The following is a 27324-nucleotide window of genomic DNA, read 5'->3' on the forward strand; positions in this document are numbered from 1 at the left end:
AGTGCTACTCAATGTTTGTCCGATGTGCGTCGAATGGTGGCATCTTTGTACGCAATCAGCGGTTCAGGGATGCTGCCGGTGGGCGTCTCACTATAAATCCCGGCAGCTGCGACATTTGCATATTATGGCACAGCCGCTGTGTAAACGTTCGCAGGTGCAGCGGCAGTAGCGCAAATCTCTGAATCAGGACTTATGTGCAAAACTGACGTTTATACCAGCTGTATACTGTTACTGCACAATCCAGTATGGACGGATGGATCAACGGAGAAATTAGGTATGAGATAGATAAACAGATATGAAAAAGAGAGACAGATATGAAGTAGAAAGATATGAGATGGATGGACAGACAGACAGACATAAAGATTGATGGTAGATAGAGATGGATGGGCAAGTGGATAGATTATATACGTATACTGTTTCTAATTACCGGTGGCTTGTCTCTGGGTAGAAGGGTGCTCTGGAAGGCCTCCAACAAACAGTGTAGTGTTCTCCCCAACAACTGTGTGGCCATTGGCTGCCGCAGAACCTGGAGAGATTAAACAGGGACCTCTTTACACTCACTGGACGGGAAAGGGTAAAACACGAGCTGCAGCCTCATCCACTTGTGTGCTATCCGAATATCTCCTGAGACAGTGGCTGTCACCCTTGTTATAGCCGGGTCAGATATACCATAGCATTAATAACACGGACGTACTTCCCTAGATCCCTATAACTTCCACACTACTCTTCATTGTAACATCACTCTACATGTAATGGCATGACCACGAGCCACACTGGAATGCGCGTATGGGGGCGTGACCTGGTCTCATTTTCCTAAAAATTACTAAATCATTACAAAAATCTTCCTGACTCACCAGTAACAAAAAATAATGGCAGCACTAAGATTTAGTTCATAAACCGACGCTCTTCATCAGTCTTCAGTTACTTACGGATATCCCAAAATGCAATCACAACACAGATGCAGAACAATGCTCAGGTAATCCTCCATCTGGAGAAGGTTTTATTGATAAACTGTTCTCCTAAAATAATTTCAGCATCTTTCACTACTTTTTGAACTCTTTTTTTTCTTTGTTGCCCCCCTCCAAATTCTCCTCTTTGGGGTTGTGGGAGGAGTAGGAAGTAAATTAGCACCCAACCTGCACTCACCAAGTGGGCAGATGGCAGGATCAGAGTTGTTGGCCGGAGACAGGAGAAGTAGAATGGAGGCACAATGGTGGCAAGGACAGTGCTGGGAGCAGAGAAAGAGGGAAGTTCTCTCTGAGAGCTAAAAGTCTAAGAGGAGGGGTGTAACCAGGTGGGTGACCTGGGATAGAGAAAAGATTGGTGTTCCGAAGGGCTGATTAATGAGTTGTGAGAAGGGCTGATATATGTTTATAAAGAAGTGAGTCTTTAAGGGTTCATTTGAAGGAGTCTCAGAACAGTGGCGCAGCACAAGAGAAATGTTGGATACACGAGTGAGAGGAAGTTATAAGAGCAGAGGTGAGGCGACGGCCAGTGTTGGAGAAGGTAGGAGGGATAGTTGACCACAATGAAGTTGAGGATGTATGAGAGATTGGAGGGACTAAAGGCTTTATATGTGAGGGTGAGGAGCTTGACTGTATTCTGAGGGGAAGGAGAGACAGTGAAGCAGTCTGCAAGGGGGTGATAGAAGTAGATAAGGTTGGCAGCCATATTAAGCATAGACTGTAGAGAATAGTAAGATGAATGCCAGATAGGATGTTGCTACAACAGTCCACGGTGGAGCTTACACATGCATGGATAAGAGGTTTGGGTGTGTCCTTGGTGAGGAAGGATCTGATTCTAGAGATATTGTGAACGTGGAATCTATGTGATGAGGGAAGGAGACAGAGGTGCAGGAGTGCAAGGATGAGGGAAAAAAAGATTGTCAGGGAAATATGAGGTCAATCATGAGAAGAGAAAATCAAGAAACCGAATGAATCCAGAGTTTGAAAGAGGAAAGGGTGGTTTATAGTATCCAAGGCATCAGACGTGCCAGAGAGGATGAATAGAGAGAAATTACCCTTGGATCTTGGATTTGTTGTAGGAAAGAGTGGGAGGAGGGAAAAGGGCTGAGGTGGTGAGAGTCAAGTTACTCAAGGATCTTAGAAGCAAAGGAAAGAAGAAAGATAGCATGATAGTTTGAGAGGGTCTGTACCAAGCAAGGGTTTTTGGAGGATGGTGTTTTTTGGAGGATGGGTGATATGAGGACAATGTTTGAAGCAGATTATTACAGTACTGGAAGAAAGGGACTGGGTGAACAGGTGTGCACGATGGAAGTATGCATTAAGTTGGAGAAGATAGGCAATGGGTCAAGGGTGCCCATGAAGGAAGAAGACAATGAGGAGAGTGCGGAATTCAAGCCCAGCTGTGAGGGAGAAGGAGGACAGTGTGGATATATACAGTAGATGGAAACAGGGATGATGCAGGATAAGTCTGAAGAGTCTCAATCGCTTCACTCTTTCCAACGTCCCCAACTTCATTGTTGTCAACACTCCATCCCACCGCCTCCTACACTGACCGCCGCCTCACCTCCGCTCTTATCACCCCCTATCACTTCCATGTCCGGGAGCTCTCATGGAAGAGGGTGTGTTAATGTCATTAATTCTGTGTCCATTGGCAAAATGTGTCATGAATAGAATAACAAACCCAATAAAAAGTACACCGGACTCCTACCATGTGAGCACAAAACCTGTGGCCCAATGCCTTCATGTATTCCAGGAACAATAAATGGTCCCATATGTTCACATAAAGTATTCAGATTACATTGTGTAAAAGATCTTTAATCTCATACAGTCATTGCACAGTCTGGGTGGATCTGGGAGATTGGTTTCAAAAAGTTACAGCAATTTTCCTGTTCACCGGTTCTCAAAAATCCCCCAACTTTATTGAAAGAGGTAATTTTACCTGAATACTTTCCATCCACAGTTATAATTTCCATCCCATGATGTCTTGTAATGAGGATCTGATGCCAGTTGTTATCATCGTAGCGTCTACCGCCATCATTCGTGGGAGTTACTGTCGCTGCTGAGTCCTTGTAAAGGAAAGACAATTCCACTGTAATGCACATTAATGCTATATATATATATATATATATTACTGCCTTGCCCCGGGTGATACAAATCCTAGTTTCGGCCCTGTCCCAGGGAATGTAATGTCATTATATTTCACAGTAAGTAACTAAAACATTGAGTACAGTCCCTGATTGTGTCCACCCATTGTCTATCCAAAAGAAAAACATTACACTTCATTGTAAATATGGTGAACTCATCAAGGGTAATAATTAGCACAGGCGCCACTTATAGAAAGAAGATTCCTCTGTGGGGCACTCTTTGGTTAGACAGAAGAAATTATATGATATTAATCTTAAAACATAACTTTTTTTAACGTTCTCCTTAAAAAACTGCATTGTAAAGACTGTAAAACAGATTATGACACAGTCTACCCCTCACATTCATTCTTTCATGTATTCCGAAGAATAACGTTAAGGAAGAGTTCACTTTGTAAAACATATTCTCAAAAGAAAGACTAATGCAGTATATGTATATATGATATACGTCTAAGTGCCAAAATTACATACAGAAGAATGATCTTGTGGGGAAATATTTAGTACGTAATATAATTCCCTTGAATTGTAATACAATCCTCCATAAATGGGCAAATCTCTATATCAGGGAGAAATATGGCGCAATGTCACAGTAAGAGGCAAAAGTATGTCTTCCTTCACGGTGTACGTACCCTCTCTAAACCCCTACAGTATGCTGCTCTATTGCAACCAAAAAATAACCAGGGTGTTTTTGTTCTGAGTTGTCATATACATTTAAAAGTAATTAAACATTGCTCCAGTACCCCAAATCACACCATTAACCCTCACACCAAATCCATCACCCCCATATTTGCCAAACCGCATCATCCCTCCCTACAATACCAATGTCCCAACACCCCTCTCATAGCATAGAACTAGGCCAATAGGGTGGTGTACTTATACCACCAATCACATGCACATACAAACTATAGATACTACCGTACTGTAAATCAGAGCTAGCAGTACTATGGAGCTGTGTGATCTACGGTACCAAAATATTGTATATATTAATGTCAAATATAGTGTGATACTCTGCAATTTGCTGCAGTGTCTGATTCCTTCCACTTGGAACTTTCTCAGACGGACCAGGCACTGGAGACTGTAATAGAGGCATATGGACAACTGCTAGAAATGGGTGGATACTTACAAACGCTGGTTTTTAAGAACGATAATAATTAGTAATAAATATTATAAAACCTTCACCACTAGCCTCGACAATACTAGAAGGTAACTACAAGAGGATGATCTGAGTGCACAATTGTCTGTACGGTCTGAATAAAGAGGGATTGTGAAGCAAATGTTTAGGCTGGTTTGAGTCACAGTCGCTAAATAAAGTCAGATTCATTTAAATCGGTTTGTGTAGCCAGGAGTAAAACGATGCTGTATAACTCACAGCACCTCCAGTAAGAATACCCCCACCCGTATACCCCAGGACGGTAGTAGGACTTTAAACTCAGCTTTAGAACCCGGTAGCTCTGAAATGAAAACCAAACATATCAGACTAAATTGCATCTTTCCAAACACACTTTCCGTCTCCTCACCCTTTATAAACATTTACTATTTCACAAACAGGCATTTCATTATTGTACTTTAATAATTAGAACCAGAGCTGGTGTCATGCCCAATTAATGTGCCCTGGTATTATGCCCATTATTTTCTCCATTAGTGAATTCAACAATACTAATGGGATTACGAGCATGAGATGCTAATTGGGCGTGACATAAGAAACTGGCTTACTTCTCGGCATACCCTTGCTAATGATGAAATTAATGAGCATTTTATTAAACGCTGTCTCATCAAAGTGTCCTCGGTTAGCGCTACAATTGTTACAAATGATGCAGCATTCTCAATACTGTATTAAGGACATGAAAATAGATTCCTCACTCTCCAATTGATGGCCAAGCCTAGGATTCACTCATGAAGACATCAAGAGTTATCTTCTGAGCATTGCTCTGGTTCCATCAGCTACCAGTCACTTGTGCTAAATACATCATGTGTAGAACACGTGTTGGGTGGCGACAGGCCAATGTAAGATTGGGCCATGAGGTTTTTTTGTGCCCACCACGTCACAAAGGCACCAACCCTGACCAGACTGGATGGACGTAGGAGACCACACTTCTGGTCCCCATGTTACTGTGCATTGCTGGGACTGATGAGGAAAAGCTCAATTTGGTACACTGGGGACTGTCTATATTGGAAGTGGAAGGTTTGTGTGCTTTACATCATTCCTATAGGACCTTCTCCTCCATAGTGCGGCTTGTAGAAGCAGAACAAGTGGAAATAAAAGTATAGCACGAGACCTGATCTCCACAAGCACAAAGCGAGGGCAAAATTCGAGTCATATAGCATGGTGGCAATAGTCCTTCAGGGCAAGACACGACCTTGGAATTGTGCCCCCTCCAGCCACTTATCTAATTTTAATAACATCACTCCACTAAACAAAATCCTGTTTCCGTGTTGCTCTAGAAATTAAGGTTGTTCCAACTGATCCACCATTCTTCATCAGGAAAGCCTCCAGTCCATCCAACTCCCTCACAAAGGAGGCCATCTGACTTCTCCCATGTGTACCCATGTCTGCCCTGGGTATGGGACTCAGGGTCGACACCAATTAGGTTGACAGCCATTAGGTCTATACCCATTGGTCGACAGTGGCTAGGTCGACACTAGAAATAGGTCAACACAGCCATTAGGTCAACATGAAAAAAGGTTGACATGAGTTTTTTATGTTTTTTGTGTCGTTTTCTTCATCAAGTGACCGGGAACCCCAATTAGTGCACCGCGACCCCTTGCATAGCTCGCTTCGCTCGCCATTCTGCGGGCAAGGTTACCGTTCCCAATCATAGTCCACGTGGATCGTAAAGTATGAAAAAGTCCCCCCCCCCCTGAAAAAATTAGAAAAACTCATATCAACCTTTTTTGCACGTCGACCTTGTTTATGTCGACCTAATGGCAGTGTCGACCTATTTCTAGTGTCGACCTAAATCTTGTCGACCAATGGGTGTCAACCTAATTGGTGTCGACCCAGAGTCCGGATACCATCTGCCTTTCAGTTATCGACCTTCATAATATGGATGTTGGATAGGAAATCCTTCCGGAGACAGATCACGTTTCCAGTAGCTGGCACAGAGGTTTCAAGTTTCCAATGGTTGTTACTACCCTGGAGGGGACTGATACATCGTTCCTGGAAAAATGGGAAGCATATAACAGTAGAGTAGCACCACTCTTATAGAAGCGCAGACAATCCGTAGAAAGAAATACAGAAGCTATATACTTGCAGGTGGTGTAATGGCCACACAAGTGCTGTATATATCGTCGCCATCTAACTAGCATTAATAATTAGCAAATATGCAATCAAATAAATGCAGATTAATGTTAAACTTTTGCTGACACCAATGGTGACACTTGTGGCTGCAGATGGAGAAACAGTGGGTTTCCGCAGTTGTCCGCACTTGCGACCAATTTGCATGTGACTCAGAATAAGCCCCAGAAAGGGCGACTCCTAAAGCCTGGGGATCCAGCACCCGTTGGATAGAAGTGCACTCTGGGATATAGGATATTTATGTGCAGTTTTTCTTTAATGTTTGTTGTTTTCTTTTTAAAGAAATTACAGAGAGCGGCACGAATATCTACAATCAGCTGTATAGTGAGTTTCAAAATGAACCCAAACTTGTAGAAAATGCTAATCTTTTCCTATGATGTGAAGGTTATAGGAAACACAAGGTGGACTGTTCAGTTTCGGATCTCATCAGATTGCAGCCCTTCCATTGTGCGTTGTGTTCTCACTCCTCTCTTCATCCTTCCAGTTTTTGGGGTTTATTGCGCTTTCATAATATCAAACACTGCACGCTGCCTCCAGATTCTGTACATTCCAGGAGAGGCCGGAAGCGATCGCTGTGTATTTATTTGTGTGTAACCCGTGGCCATACTGTTCTGCCAAGGTGAGATAAGTGTAGATACATTGATCAGCCTCAGTACAATCCCAGCCATAGGCTCGCACTGGCTGCGGGCTGAGGGACACTTGGAGACGGCTTTTGTTTGGATGGAAGAGTGCAGAAGACTCTATTAGAGTATTATTAGTTAAGCAGCTGTGCGATAATAACTCCTCCACATAGATAAAGAAAAACATTTCAAATAAAAAAATAAATCCACTTGCTCTTTAATCCAATTGCAAATGATTGGAAAATACAAGAATTTACCTAGGAAACGTGAATCTCTTCTTGATAGTGTAGGAACTTGCAGAAATTGGGGTCCCTTAAATGTTTTGATCAAAATATGACTAAACCTCCACTATTTTTTTTTTTTTTGCTACATACACAGATTTACAGTGTATTATTGTAAGCGTCGATAGCACAAGACTTTCTGTTTTAAATATGTTTTTTATCTATTGAATATATATATATATATATATATATATATATATATGTGTGTATTACACATTACACTTATCCGCAGACCTGTAGGTCATTTCACATTTCACAGAAACTTTCCCCAGTGTACTGAAAATGAGGAAGGAAAAAAGCTCTAAATCTTGTCAATATGGGATTTTTGTATTTCTGACCAATTACCACAGAGGGGGACAGAGTACTCCCGGGTCAGGACTGGCAGCAGACAGGTTATAATGGTTAGACAATGCTGGGTTAGGGCTGGCAGCAGACAGACCATAATGGTTAGGCAATGCTGGGTCAGGGCTGGCAGTAGACAGGCTATAATGGTTAGACAATGCTGGGTCAGGGCTGCAGCAGAAAGACTATAATGGTTAGACAATGCTGGGTCAGGGCTGGCAGCAGACAGACTATAATGGTTAGACAATGCTGGGTCAGAGCTGGCAGCAGACAGGCTATAATGGTTAGACAATGCTGGGTGAGGGCTGGCAGCAGACAGACTATAATGGTTAGACAATGCTGGGTCAGAGCTGGCAGCAGACAGACTATAATGGTTAGACAATGCTGGGTCAGAGCTGGCAGCAGACAGGCTATAATGGTTAGACAATGTTGGGTGAGGGCTGGCAGCAGACAGGCTATAATGGTTAGACAATGTTGGGTGAGGGCTGCAGCAGACAGACTATAGTGGTTAGACAATGCTGGGTCAGGGCTGGCAGTAAACAGGCTATGGGGTATATGCAATTGCGGTCGAATTGCTGCAAATGTCAAAAACGGGGCATTTTCGACACAAATTTTTTTTCCGGCAATATATACAGTACTTTTCGACAAAATAACGGACGTTTCAGATTCGACTTTTTGAAATTCGACAGTTGTCAAATTCGACATGTCTGCAATGGTAAAAATGCGGCTGTTCGACAAAAGTATATTCAATTGAAGAATGTCGATTCGACAACAGTGCTTTTCGACAGTAATTTCGTCAATTTCATTCCGCCTCACTTTGCTGGCGGAATCTAATAAAAAATGTTAAAAACATGTTTTTTTGTGTTTTTTTTTTTATTGGTAATATCATATCTATTTATATTAGAAGGGATTATGTACTTGGTTTGTCTATTAGGAATGGGTTAAAATCAAGAAAAAAAATGCGTGGGGTCCCCCCTTCTAAGCATAACCAGCCTCGGGCTCTTTGAGCCGGTCCTGGTTGTAAAAATACGGGGGAAAAATTGACAGGGGATCCCCCGTATTTCCACAACCAGCACCGGGCTCTGCGTCCGGTCCTGGTGCCAAAAATACGGGGGACAAAAAACGCGAGTAACCTCACCGCTGACCGCAAAGTTCCCACCATTGAAGATAATGGAGCGGCTGTGCAATGCGCCGTCTGACAGCTCAGACGCGCACAGCCAATCAGGAGAGTGCCACGACGTGGCGCTCCCTGATTGGCTGAAGGGACCCTCTGTGACATGGGACCCCTTTCAGTGCGTGGTACGGGTAAATGCGGTTTGTTTTTTTGCCAAGTACGTGGATTACAAAAAAGAACAGGACACAAGCTACACTGGATTTTGGTGAGTATAATTTTATTTTCAGGTACACCAGGATTCTACTTCGAGAAGTGGACAGAGTCGGCATGTGAACATAGATAAGTATGTGTGTGTCGGCATGTATGTAATAAAGTTTTACTTTCACGGTGTGCGTGTACTGTTTTTATTTGGGTATTTTTTTTGCAGTAGAACTACAGGTACCAGCGGGCCCGTTTTCCCCCCGCATGCTGGTACTTGTGGTTCTCTAAGTACCAGCTTGCGGGGAGGCTTGCTGGGACTTGTAGTTCTGCTGCAAAAAACAATATTCTTTCTCTTACGTCCTAGAGGATGCTGGGGACTCCGTGTGGACCATGGGGTATAGACGGGCTCCGCAGGAGACATGGGCACCTATAAAGAACTTTTAGTATGGGTGTTCACTGGCTCCTCCCTCTATGCCCCTCCTCCAGACCTCAGATCTTGTGCAAAGAGGAGATAGGGTGCATTACAGGGGAGCTCTCCTGAGTTTCTCTGAAAAATAATTTTGTTAGGTTTTTTATTTTCAGGGAGCACTGCTGGCAACAGGCTCCCTGCATCGTGGGACTGAGGGGAGAGAAGCAGACCTACTTAAATGCTAAGCTCTGCTTCTTAGGCTACTGGACACCATTAGCTCCAGAGGGAGTCGGAACGCAGGTCTCACCCTGCCGTTCGTCCCAGAGCCGCGCCGCCGTCCTCCTCGCAGAGCCGGAAGATAGAAGCCGGGTGAGTATAAGAAGAAAGAAGACGTCAAGGCGGCAGAAGACTTCAGATCTTCACTGAGGTAAGCGCGCAGCGGTAACGCTGCGCGCTATTGCTCCCACACACAACACACAAAGCACTGATGGGTGCAGGGCGCAGGGGGGGCGCCCTGGGCAGCAATAAACTTCTGGGGCTGGCAAACATACATATATAGGCTACAGAGGCAATATATATCATAACCCCCGCCAGTATTGTAAAAATGAGCGGGACCGAAGCCCGCCGGTGAGGGGGCGGAGCTTGATCCCTAAGCACTGAAAGCGCCATTTTCTCCACAGGGAGCTGGCTCCCCGGACTCTCCCCTGCTAAAGACACAGGGCAAAACAGAGGGGGGGGGGGGGGGGGAGACACACACTTATTAGCAGCAGTGAGTGTATATAATGCAATTATATATATATATATATTTATATAAAAGCGCTGGTTTATCTGGGAATTCTATTTCCGGTGTCAGTGGCGCTGGGTGTGTGCTGGCATACTCTCTCTCTGTCTCTCCAAAAGACCTTATTGGGGATCTGTCTCCATATAAATATCCCTGTGTGTATGGGGTTGTGTCGGTACATGTGTGTCGGCATGTCTGAAGCAGAAGGCTCGTCTAAGGAAAAGGTGGAGCAGATGATTGTGGTGTCTCCGTCGGCAATGCCGACACCTGATTGATTGGACATGTGGAATGTTTAAATGCAAATGTAAATTTATTACATAAGTGATTGGACAAAGCAGAGTCCAAGGATTTGGCTGTGTCACAGGGCCCTTCAGGGTCTCGAAAACGTCCCCTGTCCCAAATAGTAGACACTGATACCGACACGGATTCTGACTCCAGTGTCGACTATGATGATGCAAGGTTACACCCAAGGGTGGCATAAAAAAAAAAGAAAAAAAGAAAAGTATTCATTATTTGATTATTGCAATAAAAGATGTTTTGTATATCACAGATGACCCCTCTGTCCCTGACACGAGGGTACACAGGTTTAAGGTAAAGAAACCTGAGGTAACGTTTCCCCCATCTTGTGAGCGGAACGCATTATTTGAAAAAGCTTGGGAAACTCCAGACAAAGAACTGCAGATTCCCAAAAGAATGGTTATGGCGTGTCCTTTCCCCTCAAAGGACAGGTTACGGTGGGAATCATCACCCACGGTCGACAAGGCCTTAACGCGCTTGTCCAAAAAGGTGGCCCTACCGTCCCCGGACACGGCGACACTACAAGGTCTTGCGGATCGCAGGCAGGAAACTACCTTAAAGTCAATTTTTACACATACGGGGGCTTTGCTCAGACCGGCAATAACTTTGGCTTGGGTTTGTAGCGCGGTAGCAGCTTGGACAGATACCTTGTCAGCTGATATTGATGCCCTAGATAGGGATACCATTTTATTGACCTTAGGTCACATCAAAGACGCAGTCTTATATATGCTGTGGACCCGCTAGTGGACGGGTGATGCCGACTCAAAGAGGCGTATGCAAATTTTGCCTTACAAGGGTGAGCTGTTAATTGGGGAAGATCTCGCGGACCTGGTTTCAACAGCTACCGCGGGTAAATCTACCTTCTTTTTGCCTTATGTTCCCCCACAGCAAAAGAAAACACTGCAGTATCAGATGCAGTCCTCTCGGCCGCATAAGTCCAGAAGAGGCCGGGGCTCTTCCTTCCTAGCTAGAGGTAAGGGTAGAGGGAAAAAGGATGCCTGCTACGGCCAGTTCCCGGGAACAGTAGTCCTCCCCGGTTTCTACTAAATCCACTGCGTGGCGCTGGGGCTCCACTGCGGGAGTCCGCCCCGGTGGGGGCACGTCTTCGACTCTTCAGCCACGTCTGGGTTCGGTCGGACGTGGATCCTTGGGCGATGGAAATTGTGTCCCAAGGTTACAAGCTGGAATTCAAAGAGGTGCCTCTCCGCCGATTCTTCAAATCGGCTTTACCAACGTCTCCCCCAGAGAGGGACATAGTGTGGGCTGAAATTCAAAAGCTGTGTCTACAGCAAGTGCTTATCAGGGTTCCCTTAATGCAACAGGGAAAAGAGTACTATTCAACCCTATTTGTGGTCCCGAAACCGGATGGCTCGGTCAGACCCATTCTAAACTTAAAATCCCTGATCCTGTACTTAAAAAGGTTCAAGTTCAAGATGGAATCGCTCAGGGCGGTGATCTACAGCCTGGAAGGGGGGGATTTTATGGTGTCACTAGACATAAAGGATGCATACCTTCATGTCCCCATTTTATCCTCCTCATCAAGTGCACCTGAGATTCGCTGTACAGGACTGTCATTACCAATTTCAAATGTTGCCATTTCGGCTTTCCACGGCCCCAAGGGTTTTCACCAAGGTAATGGTGGAAATGATGGTACCCCTGCACAGGCAAGGAGTCACAATTGTCCAGTACTTGGACGATCTCCTGATAAAAGCGAGATCAAAGGAACAGTTGCAGAAAAGCGTGTCGTTCTCCCTGAGAGTGCTGCAGCAACATGGCTGGATTTTAAATCTACCAAAGTCACAGTTGGTTTCAACAACTTGGCTGTCTTTCTTAGGCATGATTCTGGACACAGAACAGAAGAGTGTTTTTCTCCCAATGGAAAAAGGCCAGGAACTCCAGAACAGGGTCAGAGACCTGTTAAAACCAAACAGAGTGTCAGTCCATCAATGCACTCGAGTACTGAAGAAAATGGTGGCGACCTGCGAGGCCATCCCCTTCGGCAGTTTTCAAAATAACCCTGTCCCCAGGGCCAGGGTGTCTCTCCTGTGGTGGCTGCAGGGTGCTCATCTTCTAGAAGGTCGCAGGTTCGGCATTCAGGACTAGGTCCTGGTGACCACGGACGCGAGCCTCCGAGGATTGGGAGCAGTCACACAAGGAACGTATCTTCAGGGACTGTGGTCAAGCCAGGAGGTTTGACTAACATCTACATACTGGAATTAAGGACCGTTTACAACGGCCTACGACAAGAAGAATCTTCTTTGCGACCTACTGGTTCTGATTCAATCAGACAACGTCACAGCTGTGACTCATGTAAACCGCCAAGGCGGTACAAAGAGCAGAGTGGCAATGGCGGAAGCCACCAGGATTCTGCGGTAGGCAGAAAATCACGTAAGCACTCTGTCAGCGATATTCATTCCGGGAATGGACAACTGGGAAGCAGCCTTCCTCAGCAGACACGATCTCCATCCAGGAGAGTGGGGACTTCATCAAGAAGTCTTTGCAGTGATAACAAGTCGTTGGGAGCTTCCTCAAATTGCCATGATGGCATCACGCCTCAACAGGAAACTTTGGAGGTATTGCGCCAGGTCAAGGGACCCTCAGGCAGTAGCGGTGGACGCCCTGGTGTCACCATGGGTGTTTCAGTCGGTCTATGGGGGTCATTCCGAGTTGTTCGCTCGTTATTTTTTTGTCGCAACGGAGCGATTAGTCGCTAATGCGCATGCGCAATGTCCGCAGTGCGACTGCCCCAAGTAAATTTGCTATGCAGTTAGGTATTTTACTCACGGCATTATGAGGTTTTTTCTTCGTTCTGGTGATCGTAATGTGATTGACAGGAAGTGGGTGTTTCTGGGCGGAAACTGGCCGTTTTATGGGTGTGTGCGAAAAAACGCTACCGTTTCTGGGAAAAACGCGGGAGTGGCTGGAGAAACGGAGGAGTGTCTGGCCGAACGCTGGGTGTGTTTGTGACGTCAAACCAGGAACGAAACTGACTGAACTGATCGCAGTTGCCGAGTAAGTGTGGAGCTACTCAGAAACTGCTGAGAAGTGTCTATTCGCAATTCTGCTAATCTTTCGTTCGCAATTTTGATAAACTAAGATTCACTCCCAGTAGGCGGCGGCTTAGCGTGTGCAAAGCTGCTAAAAGCAGCTTGCGAGCGAACAACTCGGAATGACCCCCTATGTGTTTCCTCCTCTTCCTCTCATCTCAAAGTATTCGGATTCATAAGACGGAAAAGAGTACTGACAATACTCATTGTTCCAGATTGGCCTCGAAGGGCCTGGTATTCAGATCTTCAGGGGATGCCCACAGAAGATCCCTGGCCTCTTCCTCTCAGAGAGGACCTGTCGCAGCAGGGGCCCTGCGTGTTCCAAGACTTACCGTGGTTATGTTTGACGGCATGGCGGTTGAACACCGAATCCTGGCGGAGAAGGGTATTCCGGAAGAAGTCATCCCTACTCTGATAAAGGCTAGGAAGGAGGTGACAGCGAAATATTGTCACAGTATCTGGAGAAAGTATGTATCTTGGTGTGAAGCCAAGAATGCTCCTACGGAAGGTTTCCACTTGGGCCGTTTTTCTCCATTTTCTACAGACAGGAGTGGATATGGGCCTAAAGTTAGGCTCCATTAAGGTGCAGATTTCGGCCCTGTCTATATTCTTCCAGGAGGAATTAGCTTCTCTCACAGAAGTCCAAACTTATGTAAAGGGAGTGCTTCACATCCTGCCTCCTTTTGTGCCCCAGGGGCACCATGGGATCTTAACGTAGTGTTATAGTTCCTTAAATTGCTCTGGTTTGAGCCTTTTCAAACAGTTGAATTGCATTTTCTCACTTGGAAAGTGGTCATGTTATTGGCCTTGGCTTCTGAAAGGCGGGTGTCCGAATTGGCGGCTTTGTCTCACAAGAGCCCCTGTCTGATTTTCCAGGTGGATAAAGCAGAATGGAGGACTCATCCTCAATGTCTACCTAAGGTGGTTTCGTCTTTTCACGTGAACCAACCTATTGTGGTGCCTGTGGCTACGGGGGACTTGGAGGACTCCAAGTCCCTGGATGTAGTCAGGGCCTTAAAAATTATGTAGCCAGGACGGCTAGGGTTAGGAAAACAGAGGTTTTGTTTGTCCTGTATGCAGCCAACAAGGTTGGCCCTCCTGCTTCTAAGCAGACTATTGCTTGCTGGATCTATAACACGATTCGCAGGCTCATTCTACGGCTGGATTGCTGTTACAAAAATTCGGTAGAGGCCCATTCCCCTAGGAAGGTGGGCTCTTCTTGGGCGGCTGCCCGAGGCGTCTCGGCATTACAGCTTTACCGAGCGGTTACTTGGTCGGGTTCAAACACTTTAGCAAAGTTCTACAAGTTTGATACCCTGGCTGATGAGGACCTTGCATTTGCTCAGTCGGTGCTGCAGAGTCATCCGCACTCTCCTGCCCGGTTGGGAGCTTTGGTATAAACCCCATGGTCCTTACGGAGTCCCCAGCATCCTCTAGGACGTAAGAGAAAATAAGATTTTAAACCTACCGGTAAATCTTTTTCTCCTAGTCCGTAGAGGATGCTGGGCGCCCGTCCCAGTGCGGATTTAATCTGCAAGACTTGTATATAGTTGTTGCTTACATAAGGGTTATGTTACAGTTGGAATCGGTCTTTGATACTGTTTTTTGTTCATACTGTTAACTGGTTGCGTATATTCCAGGTTATATGGTATGATTGGTGTGGGCTGGTATGAATCTTGCCCTTAGATTAACAAAATCCTTTCCTCATATTGTCCATCTCCTCTGGGCACAGTTCTCTAACTGAGGTTTGGAGGAGGGGCATAGAGGGAGGAGCCTGGCAGCAGACAGGCTATAATGGTTAGACAATGCTGGGTCAGTCCTGGCAGCAGAAAGGCAATAATGGTTTGACAATGCTGGGTGAGGGTTGGCAGCACACAGGCTATAATGGTTAGACAATGCTGGGCGAGGGCTGGCAGCAGACAGGCTATAATGGTTAGACAATGCTGGGTCAGTCCTGGCAGCAGAAAGGCAATAATGGTTTGACAATGCTGGGTGAGGGCTGGCAGCACACAGGCTATAATGGTTAGACAATGCTGGGTCAGGGCTGGCAGCAGACAGGCAATAATGGTTAGACAATGGTGGGTGAGGGCTGGTTGCAGACAGGCTATAATGGTTAGACAATGCTGGGTGAGAGCTGGCAGCAGACAGGCTATAATGATTTGACAATGCTGGTTCTGGGTTGACATCAGATAATCTGTAATGTTAGACAATGCTGGTTCTGGGTTGACAGTAGATAATCTGTAATGTTAGACAATGCTGGTTCTGGGTTGACAGTAGATAATCTGTAATGTTAGACAATCCTGGTTCCAGGTTGACAGCAGATAATCTGTAATGTTAGACAATCCTGGTTCCAGGTTGACAGTAGATAATCTGTAATGTTAGACAATCCTGGTTCCAGGTTGACATCAGATAATCTGTAATGTTAGACAATCCTGGTTCCAGGTTGACATCAGATAATCTGTAATGTTAGACAATGCTGGTTCCAGGTTGACAGTAGATAATCTGTAATGTTAGACAATACTGGTTCCAGGTTGACAGCAGATAATCTGTAATGTTAGACAATGCTGGTTCCAGGTTGACAGCAGATAATCTGTAATGTTAGACAATGCTGGTTCAAGGTTGACATCAGATAATCTGTAATGTTAGACAATGCTGGTTCCAGGTTGACAGTAGATAATCTGTAATGTTAGACAATACTGGTTCCAGGTTGACGGCAGATAATCTGTAATGTTAGACAATGCTGGTTCAAGGTTGACATCAGATAATCTGTAATGTTAGACAATGCTGGTTCCAGGTTGATGGAAGACAAACTCAAACCCCAGGAACAGGCCAAAAAGTCTTCCAAAAGAATACAACAAATAAATTGAGTCAGCAACAAGTAATCAGGACACAGAAACAGGTTCTGTTACCAGCTAAGCAGGAACCAAGGGATCTGCCAGCTACGATCCAACCCCCAACAATACAACCTGGCACCTGGGGTGAGCAGGGCAGCCCACCTGCTGAACGAGCCGCAACATCACCAAGAAGGAAGCTGGTGGACGTTGCAAGCTATGGCGGTTGATGGTAACACTGCTATTGTTTTCCACCAGACCTCTCAGTCCCAAGTATTGTAAACACCACGATCCGACTGGTCAGCCTGTTCCTTTACTTCTAGTCCCTGTGTGTCCACCTGCTTATTGTGATAGTATCTTAGTCTTCGTTTCCTTCACTGATTGTTTGACGTTCCATCACTGAACGATTTCAGAATGAGTTATATGATGCAATTTGTGGGGTCCTGTTTATTCCAGTACGTATAACAACATCAGGTAATTGCTAAATATTACTTGTGTTTAGGAGGGCGACATTAAAAGGTTTGGGACGGTATCCTATTACATGCGGTGATGTACTGCACGGTAATAAAGGGCTCCTTAGTCTGATAATGGTATTGGGCTATCCAATTACAGCACGTTTTCACCGTGCGGTAAATCACCCGTTATCGGCCGATAACACATGGGATCCGTGATAAGATTGCGGACCCATGTGTTACCGTCAAAAATGGGTCACCTGAGGCACGCAAAGCATAATCCCTGTTAAGTGCCGTTTTATGGAACTAACTGGATAGCCCTGGGGGAATCCTTTTGCTGCGGTAATTCACCGCAGCTAATAGGATACCGCTCTTGGGGGGGTCATTCGGATCTGATCACAGCAGCAAATTTGTTAGCAGTTTGGGAAAACCATGTTTACTGCAGGTGGGGCAGATGTAACATGTGCAGAGATGTAACATGTGAACGTTTGGCTGTGCATCTATGATCTAAGCGTGCATTTTTATCAAAGCGTGATAAAATTGACACACAACTGTAGCGTTCCAACAGCGTTCATTTATCTTCAGCTGATATCGATTGTGAATTGGCATCTCTTAATGTCATCTACAGGTAACTTGATTGATTGACTACAACCATCAACATATTCTGCTGCACTATATATTTGTATAGGCCTAGCTGATTCTGCTAGGTAATGCAAATTGAAACATTATTGCATAGTATGTGATTCTGAAGTACTTTTTTTTAGTTTAGAATGATATAGACCCAGTTTAATCTTTGTGGAATGCCTGGTTGTTGTTTTTCTAAGTTAATTTATTGCCTGGCACTTGAGGGGGTGGGGTGTGGTTACAGATTTCAATTATTGGTTTCACTTGTATTAGTCCTCTACTTAAATCCAATGGTGTAGGCTGTGCATCTATGATCTAAGCGTGCATTTTTATGAAAGCGTGATAAAATTGACACACAACTGCAGCGTTCACTTCCAACAGCGTTCAAACGAAGTGAAAAAGAAGGAAAACAGAAGCACACCAATCTAACAAAACAAAGAAACCAGAGGAACTAATAACAAATGTGAGTCACTAACTCTTCAGACCACTCACCTCCTGATTGTTGCATCTGATTAAATAGCACGGAACTACCTTACTTGGACATTTCATAAACCATCCATTTTACCAACAAATGCTTGTATCTATATTATTGGAATTTTGTTTTTCATGCACAGCTGCACCAATGCAATCTTACCTACAAACACCTAAAAAATCTTACAGAACCACCATTGCTTCTTAAACCTCACAATCTTTTCATTACATACGGTCCAAATACATCTCAACACCCACTTTATCTACACTTCTGATTCATTTCATACTAAATCAACACCCATTGAGCCGACACTGCTTTTCTAATCTGCATTTCTGCAATTCTTCAACTCTGAATTCCTTACAGCCTCCTCTCCTACTTCCACTTTCCCTCAACCTATTTACCTACTCAACACTATGTCAAGGCTTTCTTATACTCCCCACATCACTCAGTGTCTACCTAATCATGCGTCTTTATCCTTCCCCCCTAGTCTCCTTCCTACACCTCCTCCTCCCTCCCCTCCTCTGTCTCCCCTCCATCTCTCTGTATACTTTCCCCTCCTTTCCTGTTACCCCACTTTCACTCACGTCTGCCCCATGGTCCTGCTACCCCACAACTCAGCCCTGCTCCCTCTCTCCCTTCCCTGTCACCTCCCCACACCCCCATCCACATCACACTGACCTCCCTCCCTACCCACCTCCTGCAGTTTCCCCTCCTAGCTCTGGCACCCGCACCATCACTACTCTCTCATCATCCCTGCACTCAAAGTTAATCTCTCCTCATCGCTTCAGCAACCCTGATAATCTCATTCACATCTCTCCCACAAACTCATACCCCCTATCCTGTGCCCTGTGGAATGCCAGATCTGTTTGTAACAAACTGGTCCCCACTCATGACCTTTTTATTTCCAACTCCCTCCACCTACTAGCCATTACTGAAACTTGGATTACGCCCTCTGACACTACTTCTCCTGCTGCTCTCTCTGCTGGGGGCCTCGCATTCACACACACACCCCGACCTGGGGGTCGCCATGGGGGTGGTGTTGGGGTCCTCTTACCTTCTAGTTACTCCTACCAACTCATACCACCAGAACCATCCCTTATATTCTCTACATTTGAGGTCCATGCCATACGCCTCTTCCAACCAGTCCATCTTAGAGTAGCTGTCATTTACCGCCCCCCTGGCGTTGCTTCCAAATTCATCGACAACTTTGCTTCCTGGCTTCCTCACTTCCTCTCTTCTGACATTCCTTCCATTATCCTAGGCGATTTCAACATCCCTATTGACATCCCCACACAATCCCCTGCCTCTAAACTCCTTAACCTCACCTCTTCACTTGGTCTCTCCCAGTGGACCTCCTCACCCTCACCGCTGTGATATTTCTGATTTTTCAAATTCCCCATTTCCCCTCTCTGACCACCACCTGCTCTCCTTTAACCTATCTCTCTCGACTTCCCCATCTCTACCTCCCAAGGCTACCATCACTAAGCGTAACATTGAGGCTATTGACACCACATTCCTTTCCTCCCTGTTTGACTCACTTCTCTCTCCTATTCTCTCTCTCGCATGCCCTGAACAAGCCACTTCCATATACAATGCATCCCTTACTTCTGCTCTTGACTCTGTTGCTCCACCAACCACTATTCACCTTCGCAAATTAACACCTCAACCCTGGCACACCAAATGCACCAGATATCTGCAAAAATGCTCACGTACTGCTGAGCGACACTGGAGGAAATCACGCTCTAAGGCAGACTTCCTCCATTTCAAACTTATGCTCTCATCCTTCAGTGCTGCCCTTTCTCTTGCTAAACAGTCATACTTCAAGAACCTCATCTCCTCCCAGTCTTCCAACCCCCGGCGCCTCTTTGCCACTCTCAACTCACTCCTCTGCCCACCTCCACCTCGTCTCCCTTCCTCACTCTCTGCTCTTGACTTTGCCACTTACTTCACATCTAAAATTGACTCCATACGTAAGGACATCACATCACACCAGACCATCAGTAGCCAGCTTTCCCCCATCCCTTACCACCCCTCCCCATCCCTCCCACCTACTCTGACCTCTTTCTCCCATGCAACTGGAGAGGAAGTCATGGCCCTCATTCGTTCCTGTCCCCTCACCACCTCCCCACTTGACCCTATCCCCTCCCGCCTCCTCCACTACCTCTCTCCTTCTGCTTGTTCCCCTTTCCCACCTTCTCAATCTCTCCCTCCCATCAGGCACTGTCCCCTCTGCCTTCAAGCATGCACTCATCTCTCCTATTCTTAAAAAACCTACCCTTGATCCAAACACTCTCTCCAACTACCGACCCATCTCTCTCCTCCCTTTTGCCTCCAAACTCCTTGAGCGTATTGTCTACAACCTTTTTTTCCTCACACTCACTACTTTACCCATTCCAGTCTGGCTTCCGCCCTCTCCACTCCACTGAAACTGCCCTTACAAAAGTATGCAATGACCTCCATGCTGCTAAATCTTAGGGACACTACTCTCTACTTATTCTACTTGATCTCTCTGCTGCTTTTGACACTGTGGACCATCCTCTCCTACTGCAAATCCTTCACTTCATTGGTCTGCGTGACACTGCCCTCTCTTGGCTGTCTTCCTACCTCTCTGACCGTTAATTCTCTGTCTCTTCTCATGACTCCACCTCCCCCTCACTTCCACTAACTGTAGGTGTACCCCAAGGTTCTGTCCTTGGTCCTCTCCTCTTCTCTCTCTATACGTCCTCACTAGGTGAGCTCATTAGTTCTTTTAGTTTCCAATATCATCTCTATGCTGATGACACCCAAATCTATCTTTCCTCTCCAGACCTCTCCCCTGCTCTCCTCACTCGTATCTCCAACTGTCTCTCTGCTACCTCTTCCTGGATGTCCCAGCGCTTTCTTAAACTTAACATGTTTAAGACCGAACTGATCATCTTTCCTCCATCCCGCATAACCTCACCTCCTACAATCTCATTATCTATTGATGGCACTACTATCTCCTCTAGCCCCCAAGTGCGCTGTCTTGGAGTAATCCTTGACTCCTCCCTCTCCTTCAAACCACACATTCAGCACCTCTCACAAACCTGCCGTTTTCATCTAAAAAATATTTCCAGGATCAGACCCTTTCTGACCCAGGATGCTACTAAGACTCTTATCCACTCACTGGTCATCTCCGAACTGGATTACTGTAATCTCCTCCTGACTGGCATTCCTGACAAACACCTCTCTCCACTCCAATCTATCCTCAATGCTGCTGCCCGGCTCATTTTCCTCACCAAACGCACTACGTCCACCTCTCCTCTCTTACTAGAGCTTCACTGGCTCCCCTTCCCTTTCAGAATCCATTTCAAGCTTCTCACACTCGCTTACAAAGCCCTCACCCACTCCTCTCCCATCTACATCTCTGACCTTATCTCGCTTTACACTCCCACACGTCCTCTTCGCTCTGCTAATGCACGACGACTTTCCTGCCTACGGATCACCTCCTCCCACTCCTACCTCCAAGATTTTTCACGTGCTGCACCACTTCTCTGGAATTCCCTACCTCTCCCCCTCAGACTCTCCACCTCTCTACAAAACTTCAAACGGGCACTCTAGACCCACTTCTACACCAAACCCAGCCAAATCTCATCCTAACCCTCTGTTCTATGCTCGCTATGTACCCCATCTATGTCACCCCTGTCTGTCTACCCGTCCCCTTTAGAATGTAAGCTCTCACGAGCAGGGCCCTCTTCCCTCATGTGCTTATCCTTTCTTACTTTAATAATCTTCAACTGCATCAACTCCAGCAGTCTTCTGCCACCTGATACTTATTCCAGTGTCATCTGCTGATGTTACTATGTTTATTTACCCTGTACTTGTCCTATACTGTCATCAACTGTAAGTTGCTGTTTTCCTGTTTGATTATTCATGTACTCTGTAATTGGGCGCTGCGGAACCCTTGTGGCGCCATATAAATAAAGGATAATAATAATAATAATAATAATAATAATAATCTGTCCCACCTGCAGTGCACATGGGTTTGCCCAAATGCTAACAAATTTGCTGCTGCGATCAGATCTGAATTAGGCCTTTAGACCCTAATTTAAAATGGTATTTGTAATATAGCTAATATTTGTCCCAGAAATGAGTCTGGGTTTAAATTATTATTACAACCCTATAAGTAACTATTCCTGCTAATAAAGTCTATTTGTAGCAAATAATACTAATTGCAATACGGTTAACATGTCCTATAGTACACTAGGTACAGTCTTATTATATTATAATATTATTATTATGGTAAAATTATCAATTGATCTTTTTCCTATGTTCCTAGACAACAAACGGGAGAGTTATCGACACATAAATATTTGCGCAGTTATTACGCGTGTACATAATCTGGTTATTGTCTACAGACGTAAATAAAAGCTGGGAAAATAATAACCCAGACAAGCGTGAGACACATATAAAAGGAGAGAAATTAGCAAGGTCAGCATATTCCTACACATGTTGGTGTTATCCATAAATTGTGATGTAGTGGTAAATAGATAACTAATTACATTGGAAAAAGCCTCAGGTGTTTCAATAGTTCTTTCCCAAAGAACTTCAATCTTCAAAGGTTTTAAAGAACCCATTAACCTGGATCAATAGGAAAAATGGAAACAGCGAAGGCCTCATCATCCCAGGCCATTAAATGCACAGGATGCCTTTGGGATTGGTGATAGAGATCTCTTTCAGCAGTTTCCTCATTACTCTACCTGTGGATCAAAGAGGAAATAAGGGCGTCCCTTCCTTATACGGAGCGCAAAGTATTCTCCCGTCATTCCAGCTGACACAGCGCACAGAATAAGCCCCTCCGCTGCCTTCGTTCTGAATTCCACCTTAATACCTGTTATAGATAAAGAAAGACGACCTGTTATAAATACAAATGTATCAGGTGCTGCAACAACGACTTCACTTATATCTATTCATTTTTGTGTAATAAACCAAGTTTTGCTTCAGGGGGCTATTCAGAGATGGAGGACGCAGATCTTGCTTCCGCAGCAAGACCTGCGAGCATCTACTTACATGATGGGGGCCGCCCAGCACAGGACAGGGCCGCCTAGCGTGTGTGCTGCGCCGCCCCGTGATGCGTCCGCAATTTCATTGCCAATGAATCATTAAGAGGACAACCTCTGGCTGCACTGGCAGGCGGTCCGGCGCCATCTTCTTTCTGACATTACGAAGCCACCCCGGAAAATGGTCCGGACACACCTGCGTTGTCCGGACTACGCCCACCAAACACAGAGGTGCCACCCCCCCCCCCCCCACACACACCCCCGACGCTCAGAGCTGTCAATCATGATGCAATTGCATATTACGGGATGCGGCCGGAGTGCGTGCGCAGAGCCTATGGATGCGGTCGCTGCGTATAATCGCGCGGCTGCGTCAGACTCTAAATAACGCCCTCCGTGCAAGTGTCTAAGGCAAAAAAAGTGTTATTCCCTTATTCTGTGATAAATTCAGATGATTTCAATCATGCCATTATTATTATTTTTTGCAGTTGTATAAAGTAAAACATTGATTAGCACGATAGTAAAGGGCCCCATACACTAGAACCCTAATGCCCGATTTCATCAAATTTTGGGCATTCAGGCCGATATATCGGGTGAAATTGGCGATTTTGGATGTGTATCCGATCCGATGCGCGTTCCCGTGAGGGTCGGATCGGCTCCCCTAGATCCTTAGGGCTGCACTCGTGATATGTCGGTTCCCGCAGGCATGGCTGGGATCGCATAAGATATATCGCATGCAAAATGTACAAATCGTATGGAATCGTGTGGAACCACTCCCAGGAAGCTCCCGGGAGAGTTCCAGGGAAATCGCCTCCGACTTCAGCCTCAGACATATCGCTGTAGTGTATGGGGACCTTAACAATATTGTTTATTATTAAACCGTTAATGGGCAATAAAGATATTAGAAGCTTGGGGGGAGGTTTGAATTATTTGCATATCCTGTAGCCCACAGAAGGACTAAGGTGGAGATTTGACAAAAGTTCTAAAAATGAAAAGTGGGGGCGTTGCCCCCAGTTACCAATCAGATTCTATCATTTATCAAGTATGTTCTAGAAAATGATAGCCAGAATCTGATTGGCTGTTATTGGTAACCGGCTCTACAGATTTGATAACTCCACCCACAAGCGTCTACACAAAGATAACCTCTCATTGCAGGAGGGCAAAGAATGATTTAAGGAATTCCCAGACAGTCTGAGAAGAGGTATCTCAAGATAAGCTCAAAAGCAGGATCTCTGTGTCAGCCTTACGTCGGCAATACGCACATGCATATACTATAGCAGAGAGATGTTAGTAGTAAATGTGAACATAACATTACCCTATTTGTACACAATATAACAAGGTAATGGAGTATCTTGTATATACTGTAAGAGAGAATAATAGGACAGTGTTATTAATAAATGTGAAAGTCTTATTTTTCATATGAAATGTAATGAAATACAAATACCCGGACATCCGTACATGGGAATCGCCATTCCTGCGACTACATATAATGTAGCCACAACACTATGATGAATAATAGAGGAGGCGATATGTAAGGATCCAAGCAGAAGTAGCCATTTGGCATCATCATCATCGTCACTGCGTATCTGTACAGCCGTCCTCACAGAAGGCGTGACTCCAGGTAGTGGTGTGCATACGCTATATCTAATTCTATATATTTACACGGACATGCGCCCAACTGTAAATCAGAATATTATTATCTCTAGGTTGTCCACAGTGTCTAGGTTGACCACTATTGGTCAACAGTAAGTAGATCGACATGGTTTCTCGGTCGAAGGGGACTCTAGGTCAACATGAGTTTTAAAAAAAAAAAATCTAAATTTTTTAAACTTTTTCATACTTTACGATCCACGTGAACTACAACTGGGAATGGTGACCTGAAGCAGGGGACACGGTGCACTAATTGGGGTTCCCGGTCACCGTACGGCGAAAACATCACCAAAAAAAGTGCAAAAACTAATTTCGACCTAGTACATGTCAACCTAAAGTCCCTGTCGACCTAGAAATCACGTCGACCTACTTACTGTCGACCAACGGTGGTCGACCTAGACACTGTCGACCTAAGTATGGTCGATGTTGCATATCACACCCATTATAACACAGCTTCTCATGCAAACTGGGCTTTCCTTTTACGTAGTTATTATGTTGCTATTAAAATTGACGTACATACCTGGTGTCAGGTACATGCAAAGGACGAGCATACGCCCGTTATTGGGGTGACGTTTGCGTGGATTCACACTGAGCATGCTCCAATAACCAGCGCACACAAGCGATAGAGACAGCAAGTCAGATCGCACACGCAGTTACGTCTCAGCTGGGTTGTAATGGGGAGGTCACACGCCGGCAACGCTCAGTGATGGCGATCTATGCACGGCTGAACATAAGCAAAGACACGCCTGTTCAGAGATAATCTTTTGCACCTAGGGGGTCCTTCCGAGTTGTTCACTCGCTAGCAGTTTTTAGCAGCCGTGCAAACGCTATGCCGCCACCCACTGGGAGTGTATTTTAGCTTAGCAGAAGCGCGAACTAAAGGATCACAGAGCGGCTACAAAGGTTTTTGTGTGTAGTTTCAGAGTAGCTCAAAACCTACTCAGCGCTTGTGATCACTTCAGACAATTCAGTTCCTGTTTTGACGTCACAAACACGCCCAGCGTTCGCCCAGCCATGCCTGCGTTTTCCTGGCACGCCTGCGTTTTTTTTAATACTCCCTGAAAACAGTTAGTTAACACCCAGAAACGCCCACTTCCTGTCAATCACTCTGCGGCCAGCAGTGCGACTGAAATGTTTCGCTAGACCCTGTGTGAAACTACATCGTTTGTTGTATGGTACGACGCGCATGAGCATTGCGCCGCATACACATGTGCAGAACAGCCGTTTTTTAGCCTGATCGCTGCGCTGCGCACAAATGCGCTGGCGATCAACTCGGAATGACCACCCTAGTGGCGTATACAGCGAGTGTAAGTCTGAACTATTAGTTGACCAGAAGCAAGCCAGGCGAACGGGCGCAGATGAGGTCACATCTCAAATACCTTCAGCTCTGCACATGGCCGAATATGCGCGTTTTTCCTTTGCATGCATCTTTTGAGCAATGTCCACCCCGTTTCAGGACCAATATGTGTTTAAAACTATTGTTTTCCCCTTTATACCAATATTTTCTTTAAAAAATATAATTTTTATTATTAAGTTATCTTGGGGGTAATTCCTACTTTCCTTAATAGGAGACAACGCATGGAAGCACCCATGATTGCTTTCTCCTACTGTATACTGATTTAATATACATGTGTATATACAGTATACAGTATGTCACTTTTCTCCCTCTGCAGCTCTGTATTGTGTGTAATTAAACCTGCAGTATATACATTGTAAATAAAAAAATAACTATATTAATGGTATGTTAGTTGTTTTTTATTATCACTTGGATGTTGTGTGTTTATTTTGTGCAAAAACCCTGCAAGCACCCGTCGCCTTCTTCTCTCAAGTGAAGTCATTTACTAAAGAGTAGAGCTTATTGATTTCTAGCTGGAAGGCTGGAATTTCTGCTGAAATCCAAGTGATGTTTTGAATACAGCGGTCTCATTCCAAGATCTAAATCCATAGAGACAAATTATTCATTATCACCGCCGATACATCCATGAACAGCCCCTAAGAACACACCCACAGTGACAAAGTAGGCAGAGAATGTACTTTGTTGTATGTTCTTACCAGTAATAATCATCCTGGTTTAGGTAGGCGGTACACACCACCTGCCTGCCTGTGCTGTACGGGTCCTTACCTCAGCCATAGGCAGGTGCCGGAGGGGATTAGGGAATCCTGGGTCACCCCCTCTCCCGGCCAGGCTTATGGAGTAACAGATGAAGATACATAGTTGCACAGCAATTTCCAGAATTGCGCAGAAGCCTAAATTACTACCTTATACTATTGCAAGATGCCATAGGGTAACGTGGAGGTCCATGTATCTGCAAGAAGACACCATTGTTTCATGCCAACCGCCGCAATGATCATCATTATCATCGCCACTTGCCCCAGGATAGGTTCAAGAGATCCATCAAAGCCGGTCTTCCCTTCCTCAGAATCACACAGAGCTTTACATACACGCCCAATGTAGGGTCTGCTAATTTGTCTTCTGGCACAGGATTTGAACAGGTAATACAGGATTATCGAACCGTTGATGCTTCTAATATCGGGCTGGAAACCGATGATACAGGATTATCGAACTGATACCGATGATGCTTCTAACATCAGGCTGGAATCGATGATGCTCCTAATATCGGGCTAGAACCAATGGTACAGACAGAGTACTACCACAAGCTGCAGGAGTTCAGAGTCTGGAGCCCAGCGATGTAGCTCAGTGAAGCGACGTTGCTCAAGGCCCCTTTGGCTTTTCTATGAAATTCTTATATCCCCCCTGGAATTCGGTGATTGGAGGACCAAGTGACA

At 45.3% G+C, this 27324-nt stretch overlaps 1 protein-coding gene across 1 annotated transcript in view; it reads right to left on the reverse strand.

The window, feature by feature from the left end:
* The window catches only part of USH2A (usherin), a 1656840-nt gene that overhangs the window by 1072490 nt on the left and 557026 nt on the right, over positions 1-27324 (reverse strand). The window contains exons 21-23 of the mRNA XM_063919430.1: positions 22591-22721; positions 2905-3031; positions 428-526 (exon numbers count right to left, since the gene is read on the reverse strand). Of these exons, the coding sequence (XP_063775500.1) occupies positions 428-526; positions 2905-3031; positions 22591-22721 (357 nt within the window). The remainder of the gene's footprint in view (positions 1-427; positions 527-2904; positions 3032-22590; positions 22722-27324) is intronic.

The sequence above is a fragment of the Pseudophryne corroboree genome, chromosome 4, assembly GCF_028390025.1.
Source record: "Pseudophryne corroboree isolate aPseCor3 chromosome 4, aPseCor3.hap2, whole genome shotgun sequence".
Lineage (NCBI taxonomy): Eukaryota > Metazoa > Chordata > Amphibia > Anura > Myobatrachidae > Pseudophryne > Pseudophryne corroboree.